The sequence below is a fragment of the Lycium barbarum genome, chromosome 9, assembly GCF_019175385.1.
Source record: "Lycium barbarum isolate Lr01 chromosome 9, ASM1917538v2, whole genome shotgun sequence".
Lineage (NCBI taxonomy): Eukaryota > Viridiplantae > Streptophyta > Magnoliopsida > Solanales > Solanaceae > Lycium > Lycium barbarum.
Genome location: NC_083345.1, coordinates 19191736 through 19208434, shown reverse-complemented (window position 1 = coordinate 19208434; position 16699 = coordinate 19191736). Strand labels below are relative to the sequence as shown.

At 33.6% G+C, this 16699-nt stretch overlaps 1 protein-coding gene across 1 annotated transcript; it reads right to left on the bottom strand.

Moving 5' to 3' along the window:
- Positions 1–999: 999 nt before the first annotated feature.
- LOC132610049 (gibberellin receptor GID1B-like) lies at positions 1000–3561 on the bottom strand. The gene is made up of 2 exons (XM_060324302.1): positions 3005–3561; positions 1000–2444 (listed from the first exon to the last, which is right to left on the bottom strand). Exons 1-2 carry the CDS (start codon positions 3041–3043, stop codon positions 1446–1448), a joined length of 1038 nt encoding a protein of 345 aa, XP_060180285.1. The 5' UTR covers positions 3044–3561; the 3' UTR covers positions 1000–1445.
- Between the last annotated feature and the right edge of the window lie 13138 nt (positions 3562–16699).

Here is a 16699-nt window from a genome sequence, read left to right as displayed (position 1 = left end):
TGTCTTTGGCCTTTTGGTTCAAAGGGGGGGAGATGACAACAGGGATTCCTTTATGGTCCACCCCCAACCCCCTCCCCCACCCCAACCCCCTCCCCCACCCCAACCCCCAACTTCCTATGTACAAAATTGCAACAATAGGCATTGTCATGACTCATGACCTCCAATTCTAGCAGATGACTTTTTTCTTACTCAATTTTTAGTACCAAAAGGCAAATTAAGGTACTTACAATAGTTGATGGTAAGGTTAGGCAGAATTTAGTAATTTTGACCTAAGTTTTGTATTTGCTTTAAGATTTTCATTTAGTACGAGCAAATAATAAAATTCATAAATTTTAAATTCTAGATTCGAATTTACTTTCGAGGTACCCTTCAAGTTGCAGGATAACCAATTCATATACAATTAGCAATGCCATACATAGGAAGCTTCCACCGTATTAAGGTACTTACAATAGTTGATTTTGACCTAAGTTTTGTATTTGCTTTTAAGATTTTCCTTTAGTACGAGCAAATAATAAAATTCATAAACTTTAAATTCTGAATTAGAATTTACTTACGAGGGACCCTTTAAGTTGCAGGATAACCAATTCATATACAATAAGTAATGCCATACATAGGAAGCTTCCACCGTCCACACTTCCTTTTTGTCTTTAGATAAATATTGACAAGGTATTGTTAGTATGCATATTTTTATTCACGTTATATTTCACATCAAATAATATATATTCCGACATAATGTACAAGGGTATTTGAAATGTGGGGTTAAATACCCAAAAAGCCAAGTGCTACATTAGTTTGTGGCTTCGTGCAAAACAACCCTTTATAATGTACACTCTTGTTATGCTACCAGTATAGTTTTAACTATTTGTGACATACTACTTCTTCAATTTCCCAACTAAATCAATACACTTTTAGCATAAACAACTAACATGAGTTGATTTTTAAGTAATCTGATAGTGTAGAACTAAACAACACAAAAGAGACAAGATAAGAGAGTTAGGAGAAACTTAACAAGCAAAATCTTATATATATTTTCTAAAAACACAACTATAACATACAAAATAAGATCACAACATCATGAACTTTCCAATCCATGTTCTGAGATTAGTTCTTTTTAGGGGTAGTAACCACAGATGCTTGAAACAACTGAGAGACCACCAGAAATTACTCCCTCATCAATACTACAAGATTCTTCTACCAATTCCACAAGTTACAATTCTCAGGCAACCGCTCGAGGGCCGACATTTCATCAGCAAACACCTTCAAATGCAGAACGACAACCGCAAGGGTTGACACTCTTATCACCAATTTAATGTGATACAGAGAAGTAACTCTACACAAATCATATAACTACACACCATTATATTCACTACAGAGGATGAAAAAAACCCGAGTGATATGTCAAGCTTCTGTTATATATAGCTGCCTTTAGTTGAAGTTAAGTAAGTCTATGAACGGTTAGGATGGATGAAGCTTGTTATCTCCTCCATAAGGCAACGAAAATGATCGTTATTAGGCAAGAAATAGAAACCTATTGTTGCCTCCTTTAGGTATAGAAGATTCACCTCGTGCCCTGATTTCTGCAATCCTTGAACATAAGTCAATTGCCAATCTTGAACAAGATCCAAACCGGCTACAACGACTAAACTCTTTTGAAAGTTCAGTCCTTCAAGGGTTTTAGACCTAGGTCCAAATATATTACAAGCAGGATGGTCCCTATCTTCCCCTTCCGGCAAATATGCCCTCCAATACCAATCCCTGTCCTGAACCGTTACGAAGTACTTCCCATCCAATCTACTCTCGGATTCCATCCTCTTTTGTCCACCAAACATTGGATGAAGAAGAATATTTCCCAATACTTTGACCCCTTCTTCAGCTGCCCTCACAGCAACATGGTGAGCAATATTACCACCCGAACTATCACCGGCCATGTAGACATGAACTTTCATATCCTTCCCACTTTGAAGCCATGTCCTCGATTTCACCCATTTAAGAGCAGCCCATCCATCATCATACGCACAAGGATAACGATTCTCAGGTGATCGTCTGTAATTCACAGAAACAACAACAGCCTTGCAAATGCTAACAAGGCGACGACAAAATGTGTCGTAAATAGCACTATTGGCTGAAGAATGAGTGAAACTTCCACCATGGAAGAAAATAATAACAGGAACAATTTCTGTTGTGCTCAAAGGTTTATCAATCTCTACTTTACCCCAATCAGCCTCATTTTTCGGGGCAGGTTTATAGACTCGGTTAAGTAGGCTCGTAGCTCTATCAACTACATCAAAAGAGTAAACACCATCAACTGGAATCGAATTTGCAGCAACTTTCCTTTCAAGAAACTCAGCCAAATCGCGGTTAAATGTGCCATCAGACCGGCGAAGCATGTTGTAAGCCAGCTTGAAATTGGATATAAGTATCCATGTATTAAGTGGAACCACTCTCTGCCAAAAGGGACATAACACATAAGGTCTAGTCATTACAAAAAAACATCAGCAAATAATAGAACCAATAAACATCCCCTCTAAGGTACTACTAAAAGAAAATTGATCATAACAATACCCATCTTGTGACAATCCACAAATAGTCACAACAAATAAAGGAAACATCTGCAAAATTTGTATGCATAGCCAGAAAGAGACAGTCAAAATGGAAAAGCAAAAAATCAATCCCAAAAGAGCAAATAAGAAAGCAAAAGGTGATTTTGTAAAGGAGGTTAAATATGTGCAGACAAGGCAAAGAAACATAAGAATGACAGACCATGTACCTAATCAAAGCTCATCCACTTAAATTAATGATAAAGATTCATCCTTTTTTCCTCAAAAAACTCAAATTTTCCTAGACACAAAAGGTCAAACCCCAAAATATAGACCATACTAGTGGATTCAGACATGAAATGATCCTCTAATTAAAGAAAAAATGGCAATTAACATAATCATTAACCAAAAAAAAAAATTAACAAAATTTCACAAAGAAAAAGGGGTTAGTAGTCAAAGAAAAATACCTTAGATTCATTAGCGTTGATCTCGTTACTGCCAGCCATAAATATTTGCTTAAAAACTCAAACTTTTTTCAAGAAACTTAAAAGGGTGCACTGATCTTGAAGAATACAAGTCTATTAGCATTCATAATGACTCGAATAAACTGGAAATGAGTTGTGGGGTGTGGGGGGGAAGGGGGGGGGGGTGTTGATTCCTAGTTTTGTGCTAAAAACTAAAACAAGAAGAGACCCTTGTGAAAACAACACAACACAAATGTCACAGCAAGAGGGGGTTGGCTTAAGAAGAAAGAGTATAGAGAAAATATTAGCCCCAGAGTTAAAACTTTAAAAGCGTGGAGAACTCACGAACACATAGTGAAGACCAAAAAGGGGAATAGAAAGAGAGAGGACAACAACAGTGAAGAAAAGAGAGAGGGAGAGAAAGCGTCATTAACAATTCAGTGTAGAGTTGTTAACTGTTTATGGCTGTTTTTAACCAAATAAAGAAAGAAAGAAATTAAAGAAGAATCAATCAAAGGTCCAAATTTTTTAAAAACTTGATGAAATGCAACGAAAGGACTAAGGACTATTAGGTTATTTATAGGTTCAATATCATAAAGACTACTAGTGTATCTTTGTTTTAGCTCATTAAGAAATCAAAAATATAATGTATAGTTTACTAAATTACTCTTATTTAATATAAGTAAATTGATTGTTTTATTCTCAATATTGTGCACTCTCTTCTTTAATGTTAAGAATATAATTGGAAATAATTGCTCATTTTGGTATTGAATTCCTAAAGCTACAGAATTATTTTGAGACAAATTCTTTTGGCTAAAGCGACACTTATTTAGGACGGAGGGAGTAGTATCGTATAAACATTACTCTTGTTTCAAAAAAGAAATGAAGGAATTTGGTGTACAACAGTGAAATTGCTTTTGAAAATTATGTAGGTTCAATTCGTCGTCGGAACAATAGAGTCGTTATGCTCGTCGGGATAAATATAATTAAAGTATTTTTTTTCCTATGGGGATTGAAGAATTAGGCAAAAATATATCGAAATACATCCTAGAAAATTTATAACTTCCATTAAAGAGAAGCAAAAAAGGGCTATTATCCAAAATTCCATAAATGGAAAATGAAAATCATGTTTCGTACATGTCAAATCATGAATTAGTAACCATCAAAATCAATTATCTCAAAAACTGTTCATTTTTGAAAAAAAATGAAGCTTAGTTCATGGGACCGCAAGTCTCTATTCAGAACTAATTTCTTAATCTTATTTTAAAATGATTTATATGATTAATTGACATAACATATTTAAGTATAAATTACAATTAGTATAATATATGGGGGAAAATTGTCATCATAAAAATAGTTGCTGATTTTTTTCAAAATAATCTCACCATCTTAGTAGGCGTTTGACAATATATTTCAAATATTTTTCACTTTATTTGAAATTCCTGAATATGGAGTTCGAGATGTAATCATGTTTGGTTATATTTTTTGTAAAGGAGAGAATATAGCACTTTGTTTGAAAATTATGAAGATGGAGTTGGAAAACAAATTTGAAGGACTTTTTGAGGGAAAATAACATGGCTCATATTTCTAATCTTACCCGAAATGACCCTCTTAAACATTATTATACACTTTTAACAAGGTTATACATCATCTACAGTAAGTCTATATTGTTGTATATTGTATGTATAAATATTGTTGCAAAAAAAAGTTGGCTATGCGGATGTAAATTTAAAAATATGGCTACGTGTATGTAATATTTTATGTTGTATTGTATTTTATTAAAATTGTCCCCTTTTTAAAATTTAAAACCCCACTCCAAATTGAAATTAAAAATAAAATAACGAAACACTAATTTTGAAATAAAATAAAATTATTCTGAAAAAAGAATAATTAATTCTCGTGGTCAGACTGGTCCTCATAAAATAAAAAATAGAAAGAAAGAATATAAATATAAATGACAAGGAAAGGTAGAAAAAAATGAGGCGTGCAATGAAACGCAAACGGACGGCGTTGGTGAATAAAGGCGAGAGAAACGACAAAACAGGCGGCTCAAATTTACTGTTTAATAGGACCCGTTAATTAATTTCCTTTGCTAATTATAATATAAAGAAATTCCTTAATACAAATCCTCTCTACTTTGTACTGTGGATACATGTTGTAGTGGCATACACTCTCATTATCTCTTTGTATTTTTATAATACAAAATTGCTTTTTTCAATTTAATGGAAAGTTAATTAAAGTTAATGGAGACTTGACTTTATTAGGCACCTAAAAGTCTCGTACAGTACACAAACCACTTCATTTTGTTCCCACGCCACAATATTTGTTCTTACTTTCCAAGGGTTAATACGCATCCACGCCGACTACCTTAATCATCACTTAACCCGCTTCATTTTTTTTTACAATTTAACTTTTTGTTACACTTTTTTTTTATTTATTGACAAGGAACCGACGGTTACTATCCTTTGAGTGCGCACAGAATAAACCTCCACTCCTATACAATAGCCCGCAAACCACACAGGAGAGGTAAACCGCACTAGGCAAGCCTGGTGCGAGGAGCTCGACCCAGAAGGCAAATCTCCTGTTGTCGTAGGCAGGAAGTTTCAAACCTGAAACCTCCATTATGGAAGCCCGATGCTCAACCAACTGAACCACCATTGCGGGTAATTTAACTGTTTTTACACTTTTAATGTATAATTTCTTAGCATCGTCAAATTAAGATAATCCACTATAACATGGACGTTAATTATAGTATATTAGAGTACCAAATCGGTTGTCGTGGGATGAGTAACATTTCTTATATGGTCCCAAACAATTTCACCTCGTTGAACTAATTTTTGGAATGTGTTATGTTCAATGTTTAGTTTCTTATCATTGTATTATAGTCGGTCCCATCCCACTTCTTGTATTTTCAGTTGAACCCTATATTATTTATCTAGTTTCTAAATGTTCAATCTTGGGCATACGGAGTGCGAGACAACGTTAAAGTTCTTGATATGATCTTAAGCAATCTTCATCTCATGAGCTATTTTTTTAATTAAGTTAGGCACAATGTTCTCTTTCTTATCATAATAAGTCTAATTTGATAACTTTAAACATAAAGTAAATAATTTACTATAAGTCGTTAAAACTCGTCAACAATGCAAAAAATCTTTATACGGCTCTTCTACTTAGTAAATCATTTTTTAGACATTTGGATTAGAAAAAGAGAAAATAGCTACAATGCATCCTAATTTTTGGCCGGATTAATTATAACACACTCAATCTTTACGGATGACTTATTACGCTCCTGGACAATTTTAAAGTGAAATTAATGCCTCTCTGAAAAGCCATAACCAGATCTACCTCATGTGGGTGAATTACACGCGCCTTACACGTGTATTTTACCACCAAAACCACCAGTCACCCCCTTTCTCACCGGAAAAATGGCCAAATCTGGTCACTTGTGTATTTTTCTGGCCAGATCTGCGAAATGACAAAAAATGGCAAATATGGCCACGAAAAAATGGCCAAATCTTGCCACTTGTGTATTTTTTTCATATCTTTTCATTGGGAATTTTCCATATCTTTTCATTGGGAATTTTTCTTTAGTCACCCCCTTTCTCACCGGAAAATGGCCAAATCTGGCCACCCCTTTCTCCCGCTAATAATTGGCTGAAAAAATGTTTTACCTTACCTTTTTCAATTTGGTGTTGGGTTTTTAAATCTTTAAAATGGTATAGTTTTGGAGAAATGGTCCTCCCAATTTGGAAGAGAACATGTGGCTTTTAACGGTGGCAACATAGAATATGAAAGGGTGTAGATTAGAATGTGGAGTGGTGTAATTAATTCTCAAACTGATATTGTAAATTGAAGCATAGCAGTTTCCAACGTGCTTTTAGTACTTTTTAATAGGAAGAAACTGTTGGTTTTTATATAATTGATTGTCCGTGCACAGAAAATAATCGCCGAAAACTGTATATTTCCGGTGAGGGAAAGTGTGTGTAACAAAGAAGAAGAAAGGAATAAAAGAGAAAGAAAAAAAAAAAAAATAAGAAAAGAGAAAAAGTAGAAATGTTGAAAAGTATTTTTTTAATATTTTTATTTGCCTCTCACTCTCTCAAAGAGAGTGAACTGCATTCTCTGTGCCACCTCACCATTCAGGGAGATATTAATTTCACTTTAAAATTGTCCAGGAGGGTAATAGGTCATCCGAAAAGATTGAGTGTGTTATAATTAATTCGGTCAAATGTTACGGTGCATTATAGCTATTTTCTCTTAGAAAAATCTTTTGATCTTTCTTTTTGCCTTTAAATATTTATATTGATTGTTAGAGGATTATCTTGGAGTTGTTTGGAAGTGTCCTTTTCTTTATTGGATTTTTTTCACAACAACATATGTTTTTCATTTTCAAAAAATTGACCGACTCGTCTCTAGCATGCTCCTTGCCCACCATTCCCTCTTTCCTTAGCAGCCGATGATATTTTCTAATTTGTACCAAAAAGATCATTTACTAATAGAAACTTTTTTATTAACAATATGACAAATTGTAAGACAAACATAAGAGTTGGTGGGGTAGATTTACTAAACTTTTAAGTCATTGGACTAGATATGAAAAAATGAAAGAGTCAAGTGAATAAATCAGTCAGTATATATAATTACTATATAGTTAGTATTTTATTTTATCAGAAAACCTTCACAGCTAAGCACGGAGAATTAAGGTTCTGCCTGATCCTCAAAAAGATATTAATGCTTAAACAATCTTTATTAGAAAGTAGAATAGTTAGTGGATTAGATAATTAGAGTCACTAACGACAATTAACAATGGACCAAATACGAAATAATCATGTAAGAGTAGATGACCATTACTGCCAAAAATACTGTCTTATTACATTTTTAGTATCCAATTTCTCTCAACTCCGTTGAGCTTAAATCCTTGGAAACTTGTATAACATAGAATTCAAGATCTCTTGTACAGAATTTCCACGTAAACTGGATCATAAATTAATTATAAATAAAATACTACATCATAAATATTTCAACGATACCTAAATATTTCTATCAAACTCTGCTATTGAATTTCTTTTCTTTCTTTTTTTAGTTTAGATGTTTCTTTTTCATTTTAGGGATCCATGAACTTCAGTAAATACCAATACCAGTATATATGGAGAAACAGAGAAGTAAATAAATAAATTTCTAATTACCACTTTTTCATTTATTTTTTTATATAAAACAAATTTCGCAGACATATATAATAGAATCATGTTTATGTCAGCCAAAGATCACTTTTTTTTTTTTTTTTGGTTGGAAGCACCAAGATCACGTAAAATGACTTTTATTCTAACTAGTCATTATTCTAACTTTATTTATGTACCCATTACGCGTCTATTATTTCCGCCTTCCCTCTCGCTTTTGATTTCTAGTGTGTTTTGGATCAATATGCTTGTGATTTTGTTAATGGTAAATTCAAAAACGTATCTCCCAGCTCTCTTGCCGTCTATAATATAATTTCAAAGAAAAAAAAAATCACATTTGTTTCGTCTCTTTTTAACATACAAAAATTTAACTTAATTAGCTCATGAGGTGAAATTATCAAAATTATTTAATAAAATAATTTTTCATTTTCTCAAACAAGGTTGAACATTATAATATTTTCTAGGCTCAAAACTGGATGTTTACAATGTTGACAGTATAACAAAATGACCAACATTAATTTAATAACCAAGAATAATTATTCGAATAAGGATGGATATGGATAAAGAAAGTAAACGTAATTATACGACTAACCCAACCCTTATCATGATTCATGAGATGAGAATCGTTCAATACAATATAAAAAAGGCAATATCCTATTCCCTCAACAACCAATGCAAAACATTTTATTGTATTAATTATTTATCAAGAGGTTATTAGATCTGAGTTTGTATCACGATGATCCGAATATAACATATTGATGATAGTCAAACTGTTCGTAGGGACGTGTCCAAAATAGTTAAATTTGTTGGCTTTTGTATATTTTTCTGCCTTTGGCTCATCATTAAACAAATATTTAAGCATCTCAGCATCTTTATACACATGGAACAACACTCGTATTCAAGAATAACTTGCATTTATATTTAAAAAATCCCATCTCTATTTTTTTCAGTGAAGTAAAAAAAATATGCGAGACGGAAGAGAGCTTACTAAAGAAGATCAATTGTGTGATAACTATAGAGGGATATGTTGGGATAAATTGAGTCATTAGTCACTCACAGGCCTTGAGTTCTAATTCATAAAATAAAGAAACTTCTGATAAGAATCAAATTTCCGTAGATAACATAATATTTATATCAAATCAATTAATATTACCATAAGGTTACAAATTTAAGTTTAAGAAAAAATAAGGCAAGATTAAAAAAAAAAATTATAGTGAAATTGTGCTTGTACAGTCAAACCTCTCTATAACAACCTCATTTGTTCTGATATTTTTTTATTTTTTATAGCGATAAGTTATTATACACATATAATATAATTTTGACATTTAAACCTTATTTGCTTGTTATAAACAAAAAGTACCCAAAAAATTTATTTTTCATTGTTTAGTGTTATAAAAGAATTATTTAAATATAAATTTTGACTCTTAAAAGATGAAAACTTTTGCTCAATGAATACAAATATGTGCCAATAATTTTATTTTTTTTACCGAAATGTGATATTTATTGTAAAAAGTCGTGTAATTGATTAAATTAGTAAAATATTTGATTAACATACTACACCTATTATTAGTTAGCTTAATAGAAAATATTCCATTTCTATATATGCTTTATGAGAACAAAGCATTGGCAGTGCTTTCTTTATTATGAAAATTAATGTCCAGCAAAAGAAGTGATAAATAGTAAATTAATATTAATTAATATTTCTGTACGACAGTTATAGAACGGTAATTTTACTGTTATAATGATGAATGTTGTTATTATGGGTAAACTTTTATTATAACTTATAAGAAGGTAAAATATAACATAAAAATTAATTTTAAATTAGCTTTTATAATGAGATGTTATCAAGGGTGACTTTTATATTTATTTGATTGGCGTAATATCAACATTTATTTATATTACAGTGTACATTGGCATAAAACAAAAATTGAAAAAGGGAAGTTGGATATAGCTAATAAAGCAATGTACGTAGGGAGCGTACTTGTAAGAAGTAGACAACTGACTATCAAACAAAAAAACAAAAGAAAAAAGCATTACAAACATGTAGCTCCACGACAGAACACAGAACACAGTGTAGTTTTCCTTGCGTGCGGTTGACGCCATGGCACGTGGCTGCACAACTACTACCATGCTTTATTAGCAAGTGACGCATTGACTAATTTGCCCTTCATTACTCCATAAATCTACAAATACGCCCTTCGATAACGTCACGTCTTTTGTGCTAAAGTGATGGTATGTCGGTTGTCGTTTTGTGGAGGCTTCGAATTTTGTCCTTCTGCGCGTATGCATGCGTTTAATTTCCTCATTACTAAAAAATGCCCTTCTACTTTGAAAAAATAGCTAAAAATATCATCCGTTACAAATTTAGATAAAAAATACCCCTCCATCATTAAAGTTTGCGAATACACCCCTATCTGAATTGAAATCCCCAAATCCCCCAAAATAACTCAATTTTATTTTTAAACGCGCTCCATTTAAATCCGACCGAATTACATAAAAAACTCATATGCGATTAACTTGTTCCCGAGTCCTACATCTGGAGCCACTAGGCACAAGAGCTGGTAACCCATATGGGTTTTTTATTTAGTTGGGTCGGGTTTAAATAGAGCGAGTTTAAAAATGAAATCGAATTATTTTGGAGATTTCTGTTAAGACAGGGTATATTTAAAAACTTTAATGACGGGAGAGGTATTTTTGACCCAAATGTGTAATAGAAGATATTGTTAGCTCTTTTCCCAGAGTAGAGGGGTATTTTTTACCCTTTTTCCATTAAAAAATCATAAATATAATGTAAGGTTACTAAATTACCCCTATTTATTTGTCCAATCTGTTAAAAAAGAGTGTGCACTTAGCTTTTATTTTTTTGGTTAAAAACGAGTGTCCACTTATTGCATCAAGAAAGAATTAATCTTAAAGAAAGAATTATTTTTTTTTTCAAGATTTACCCTTAAAGTGTTAAGTAGCCATACCCCATAGCTATTTAATTAGGGTTAATTTAAGCAAATTAACTATTTTTGTCTTCAAGTTAGTATTTTCTTAAGGTCTAAGTAAATACTCTTTTTAAATCGGAAGGGGTAAATTTTTTTCCAGCACTGAGCATTATTAAGAAGGAGTACACCTTTAATGTTAAAAGGCATAATTAAAAATACGTGTCAATATTTGTCTTGAATTTTTAATACGCCACTTATTTTATTTTTGAACCATTTCTTTTTTTTTTGCAAAGGTGGCTCTTATTTTGAGACGGAGTATATCTCATACGCTGACACGTGCCGGTCCTCCTTTAGCCATGAGTAGCCGACGGTACGATACGAGGAAGGAGGGTTTCTTGGTGAGGGGCCAGGTTGCCAAGTGTCACACAGAAGAGTAGAATTTGGCATTGGGATGGTTGATTAGATCTTTCATGGGATATCTTTATATGATGATCATGTGGGACCATTCATCAATAAGGTTTATAAAATGAGTTCTCCTTTGATTTTAATATTCGCCCCAAACATTATATTTCTTCTGTCCCAAAATAAGTGTTACTTTAGCTTATTTTGCGTTCATTAAAAAGAGAAAATAAATATATATAATTTACTAAGTTATTTTTATTTATTAGATAATTCTTAAAAACAGCACACTATTAAAAATAAATAGTTATTTAATATAAAACTATAATTGAAACAATTACTCCTACTATTTTTGTCTTGATATCTTAAAGAGACACTTATTTGTGCTAAAGTAATACTACTTATTTCAGGACAGAGGGAGTACTAACTTGTTTTTCGACTAAAGATTATTGTTTTAAATCAAAAAATAATATTATTTGAAGTCTAGACTTCTATTTAATGATAAAAGAAATGGCCCCTCTATACACTCCCGATGGTAACGTAGTTGAGTAACTTGTTTTTTCCGACTAACATAATAACTTGTTCAACGTACTAAAATTAATAGTCTATTTAGTTTTGGTGTATGCATGAGTAATATTTACATATTGAAAAAAAAAAGTAGATGATGTGCATTGTGAATTTGAATTTTATGGTTAAAACATTTAATTTAAAAAAACATAGCGAAGAAACTAAAGGAACGATGTGACTTTGAATATAATCATAGAGTCAGATATATGTATTTCAAATAGAAGGAGAAGTTTTTTTTTTTTTTTAATATATAAAATGGGAGTAAGAAAAAATATAGAAACCAAAAGATAAAACAATTAAAGAGAGAACAAAAAGTGTAATCAGCCTCCCAAAAACCCTAGCCGAGAGCTTCTCTCTCTAGGCGAGAATACCTAGTGAGGGAGTGCAAATTCCAGGCCATTCATGGCCTCTCAGGCCACCATGCAGCCTCCACAAGAGGCTGTACCACACACACAATCACAAACAATCCCCATGCAAACCCTAGACTATTCCAAAATATTAAAACCTACTACTTTGAATGCTGCTGATGTTGCGCAGTCCTCTAACTCGACTGTGCAGCCTATTCCCATGAAGAATATTGTTTACCTTCATGGTGAACCTACACTGCAATACACCATGGATGAAATACAAACAATGATAATCCAAGAGGACCTACAATATGCTGTGATAGGTAAGTTTACGTATGGTTTACCTGATCTAGAATTTTTATGTAATAATCTGTCCAAACAATGTGAATTAAAAGGAGATGCAACTATTGGTTTCCTATGCAATAGACATGTACTGATCAGATGCAAGTTGTTTGATGATTATGTTGCTCTTCTATCTAAGCCAAACTTTTGGATAAGAGAGTCACAATGGTATTATCCCATGCGTACGTTGAAATGGGATCCTTAGTTTAACCCCGAGGAGGAAACAACTATAGCTATTGCTTGGATTTCTTTTCCAACCCTTGCACCTAATTACTTTGGACAATCCCAGTTGTTCTCTATGGCATCAGCTGTAGGGAAGCCATTGAAGATAGATATGGCCACCAAGAACAAGACAAGGCCAAGCTGTGCTAGAGTTAAAGTGAAAGTTGATTTGCTTGCTAATCATCCAAATAGGGTAAAAATCTAGGCTATAGATACTACTACTGGTGCAATAAAGGCTAGATGGGTGAAAATACATTATGACTTCATGCCTAAATATTGTAAATCATGTTGTTTACAAGGACACGATGAAGCAGGTTGTTGGAAAATTCATCCAGAGTTGCTGCAAGAAAAAGAAGGTGTGGAAAGTGAGGAAGGTGAAGCTAAAGATGTTGTTGTGGAAGGTGGTGAGAAGGGCAATCAGGCTCAAGAAAATCCAAGGAATAAGGATGCAGTCAAGGATAGTAATGGTGCTCAGCCTTCAAAGAATAATCATGCTAATAATGCTAAACCTAATCCTAGATACAATCATGTTATCAAAGTTCTTCCGAATGGTAAGGTGGTGGGTAACGTGCAGGATATATACAGATGGAATAATGCTAAAGGAAAAAATAAGGAAATAATGGGGAAAAAACTCATGAACAAGCAGCAGTACTACCAACAATGAATAAAGGCAAGCAAGGTGTAGGCAAGGAAGTTGCAGTTGGCAATCAAGAAACTGTGCAGACTAACAACAAGTTTACTGCTTTAGAGGAAGGGGAAGTTGAAGTTGGGGTGTTCAATACTGATACAAGCAAGCAAGTGGTAGCAGCAGTAGAAACAAAACAACAAACTAGTGGTGAACATGAGAATGCAGTTGCTATTGTGCACAATCAGGTGGATAATATACCTATTGCTAATGCAAAAAAGCAGTTGGTTGTTATGGCGCCTGATGCAGTTGATACTAAAGGTGTTGATAACTCTTTAAATATTAATGCTCCTGTGTACACTCCAGCAAAGAAGAGACAATCACCTGCTAAACAATGGGTGGCTTCTGCTAGTAAACAACATATGGAGATGGTTATAGTCAATAAGGAGAGTGAGAAGGTTCCTTCAACCTTTATTGATGATCTTGGCAATAGTGCAAGTAGAAAGTTATGGAGTGACTAGGTAAAAGAGAATGTGGAGGTAGAGGATATTTCTAGGACTGATGTAGGGCAGTATCAATCACATAACTCTATCACTTAATCACAAAAAATATATGCAATGTTTGACAAGGAGCAGGTGCAAGGAAATAATTCAATGGCTGATAGTGGGAAACAGGTGCAACTAAATATGCAGGAATATGCTCAGGATGAGGATAATGAAGAGCTGCTCAGTGTTGATAATGCTCAGATTGGGCAGTCAAAGGAGAAGGATACAAGTGTTTCAGTTGAAGTGCATGGTTCTAGAAGCAATGCTAGGAACAATGCAAGTGATTCTAGCACACCAAACTGTAATATGCAATATCTCAGGCAACATTTGGGCTTTTGTTGCTGAGGAGTTTGAAGTGGATATCATCATAGATAGTGTACAGCAGTTAACTTTGAAATTATCTAACCAGGATATTGGTGTCACGACCCAGCTAGGGGCCGCGACGGGTACCCGGGGCTAACCACCGAGCACCACTCGTTCTGCTACTCTCCATACTCATTTAGCGCTCTTTTATCAAATTTATACTCAAAACATGGAAAAGTCATATTTCATTTGAAAACATAAATACTTTTATATACATAAGCCTTTCGGCCGTCAAAATAATATATACATATATATATATATATATATATATATATATATATATATATATATATATATATATATATATATACATAGTAGCAATCTCGTGAGACCATATAACCCACACTGCGTATCTACGAGCCTCTACTGGAGTGCTAGACATAAGGACGGGACAAGACCCCATCGTGCCCAAAATATACCAATATACACAAAAGAATAATCAAGCACCTCCGGAACAAAGGAGTGATCTCAATCAGCTAACAACTCCTACGAGGCTGGATCAAGCTCACCTACTTGTCTACTTGTGGGCATGAACACAGCGTCCAAAGAAAACGAACGTCAGTACGAACATTGTACTGAGTATGTAAGACAAGAATGAAATAAATATAATAGAAGGATCATGAGCCATAAGAGGAAGATATAACCTGCATGAGTTTCATAGATGAATACATTTCATACACATATCGTATATTTATATAATCATGGTACATATGTCGTCCCATCACATATATCATCGCATCATAATCCTCATTATTAACCCGCGTCTGGGTAACCATCATATGCGCCCACTAGTGGTGATCATGCCCAACCCTCTAGGCTCGGTGTAAACATAGCAGCCCGCCTTAGCGGTGACATGCCCGACCATTGAGGCGCGGTGGAATCATATCGTCATATACTCAATCATAAATTCATCATTTTTACACTTCTCATAGGCATAACATAACCTTATCATAGCTTAACATTTTCATACATAACATAGACATATTATAAGTTTGCATTATTGAACATCTTCTGGACATATCATGACTTAGCGTCATTTCACATTTGTTATTAAGAGCATACATTAGACTTTGAAGTCAACTATGGCTATGTCGGGGTGACATAAGGTCGTGAGCCCCCGATTATATTATGGAGTAATCATCAACATCATATCTCACCTTGAAGGAACTAACAATTTAAGGTGAGTGTGCTCAAAGAAAGGCATCGATGAAACCATACTTAGAATTATTAGCTTCGTGGACATCTTACATTGCGGTTAGATCCCTCATACCTATATTCATCATCGTCATTATCGTGCTCGTATCGTAATTCCTTTATTAGTCATGTACGTATGTAGTTTGGTGTATTTACGGACTCATAGTCTCCATTGTATAGGATGATCATGGAAAATTTGAAAGATTCATGCCTTTGAAGGAAGGGATTAGCCTTACATACCTTTGTCATTTAACTAATCTATCGCTTGCTTGTTCTCCTTCAATATCCACGTTTCTACCTTCAAGAGAGAATTCGCATTAACGTTAGTTAATCGACTATAAGAGCGCGTTACTATTTCTAGGGAAAATTGGGTAGCACTTCTTTTGTTTATACTACTTTCCCCATATTCTATATCAGCTCCCAAACGTTAATAACAACATGCACAATATAGCAACAATAATCATCATTTATCTACATTTACCACAATTCACCATTTCCCTTCAACTTCTCCACAATCATAGTTATAGCTTACTATCGCGTTTTCTCATATATAATACTCATTCCATGGTCTATAGGTCATTCATAACATGTTTACAATCTCAACATACCAATACTCATAATCCAATCTAACTATTGTTCAATAATGACACTATTCACTCATTTATGACCCATTTTCTATACTCTTCTACAATCCAAGTGTTTCAAATTATTAATACTTCAAACATCATGAAAATACCATGAAACTTACCGTAGATAGTGTAGAAACAAGCCTTGAATGGAAATACTCTTCTAGCACCAAAACCCTATTTCACTTCTCTTGGGATTTCTTGGCTTGGATGACTTTAATGGGTTTCACACTCTTGTTTTCTTGTTGGTTTGATGAAGTTGATCATCAATTTCCTTTGGATTCTTGTGGATGAAGAGTGGAGAGAATATTCTAGAGGTTTCTTGACTTGTGAAGTGAAAATGAAATGAGAAAGGGTCCCTTAT

Coding starts and splice junctions, on each gene's coding strand:
- LOC132610049 (XM_060324302.1), bottom strand. CDS start 3,043: ATGGCTGGCAGTAACGAGATCAACGCTAATGAATCTAAG. Junction 2,445..3,004: donor TCAACGCTAATGAATCTAAG/GTATTTTTCTTT, acceptor CCCTTTTGGCAG/AGAGTGGTTCCACTTAATAC.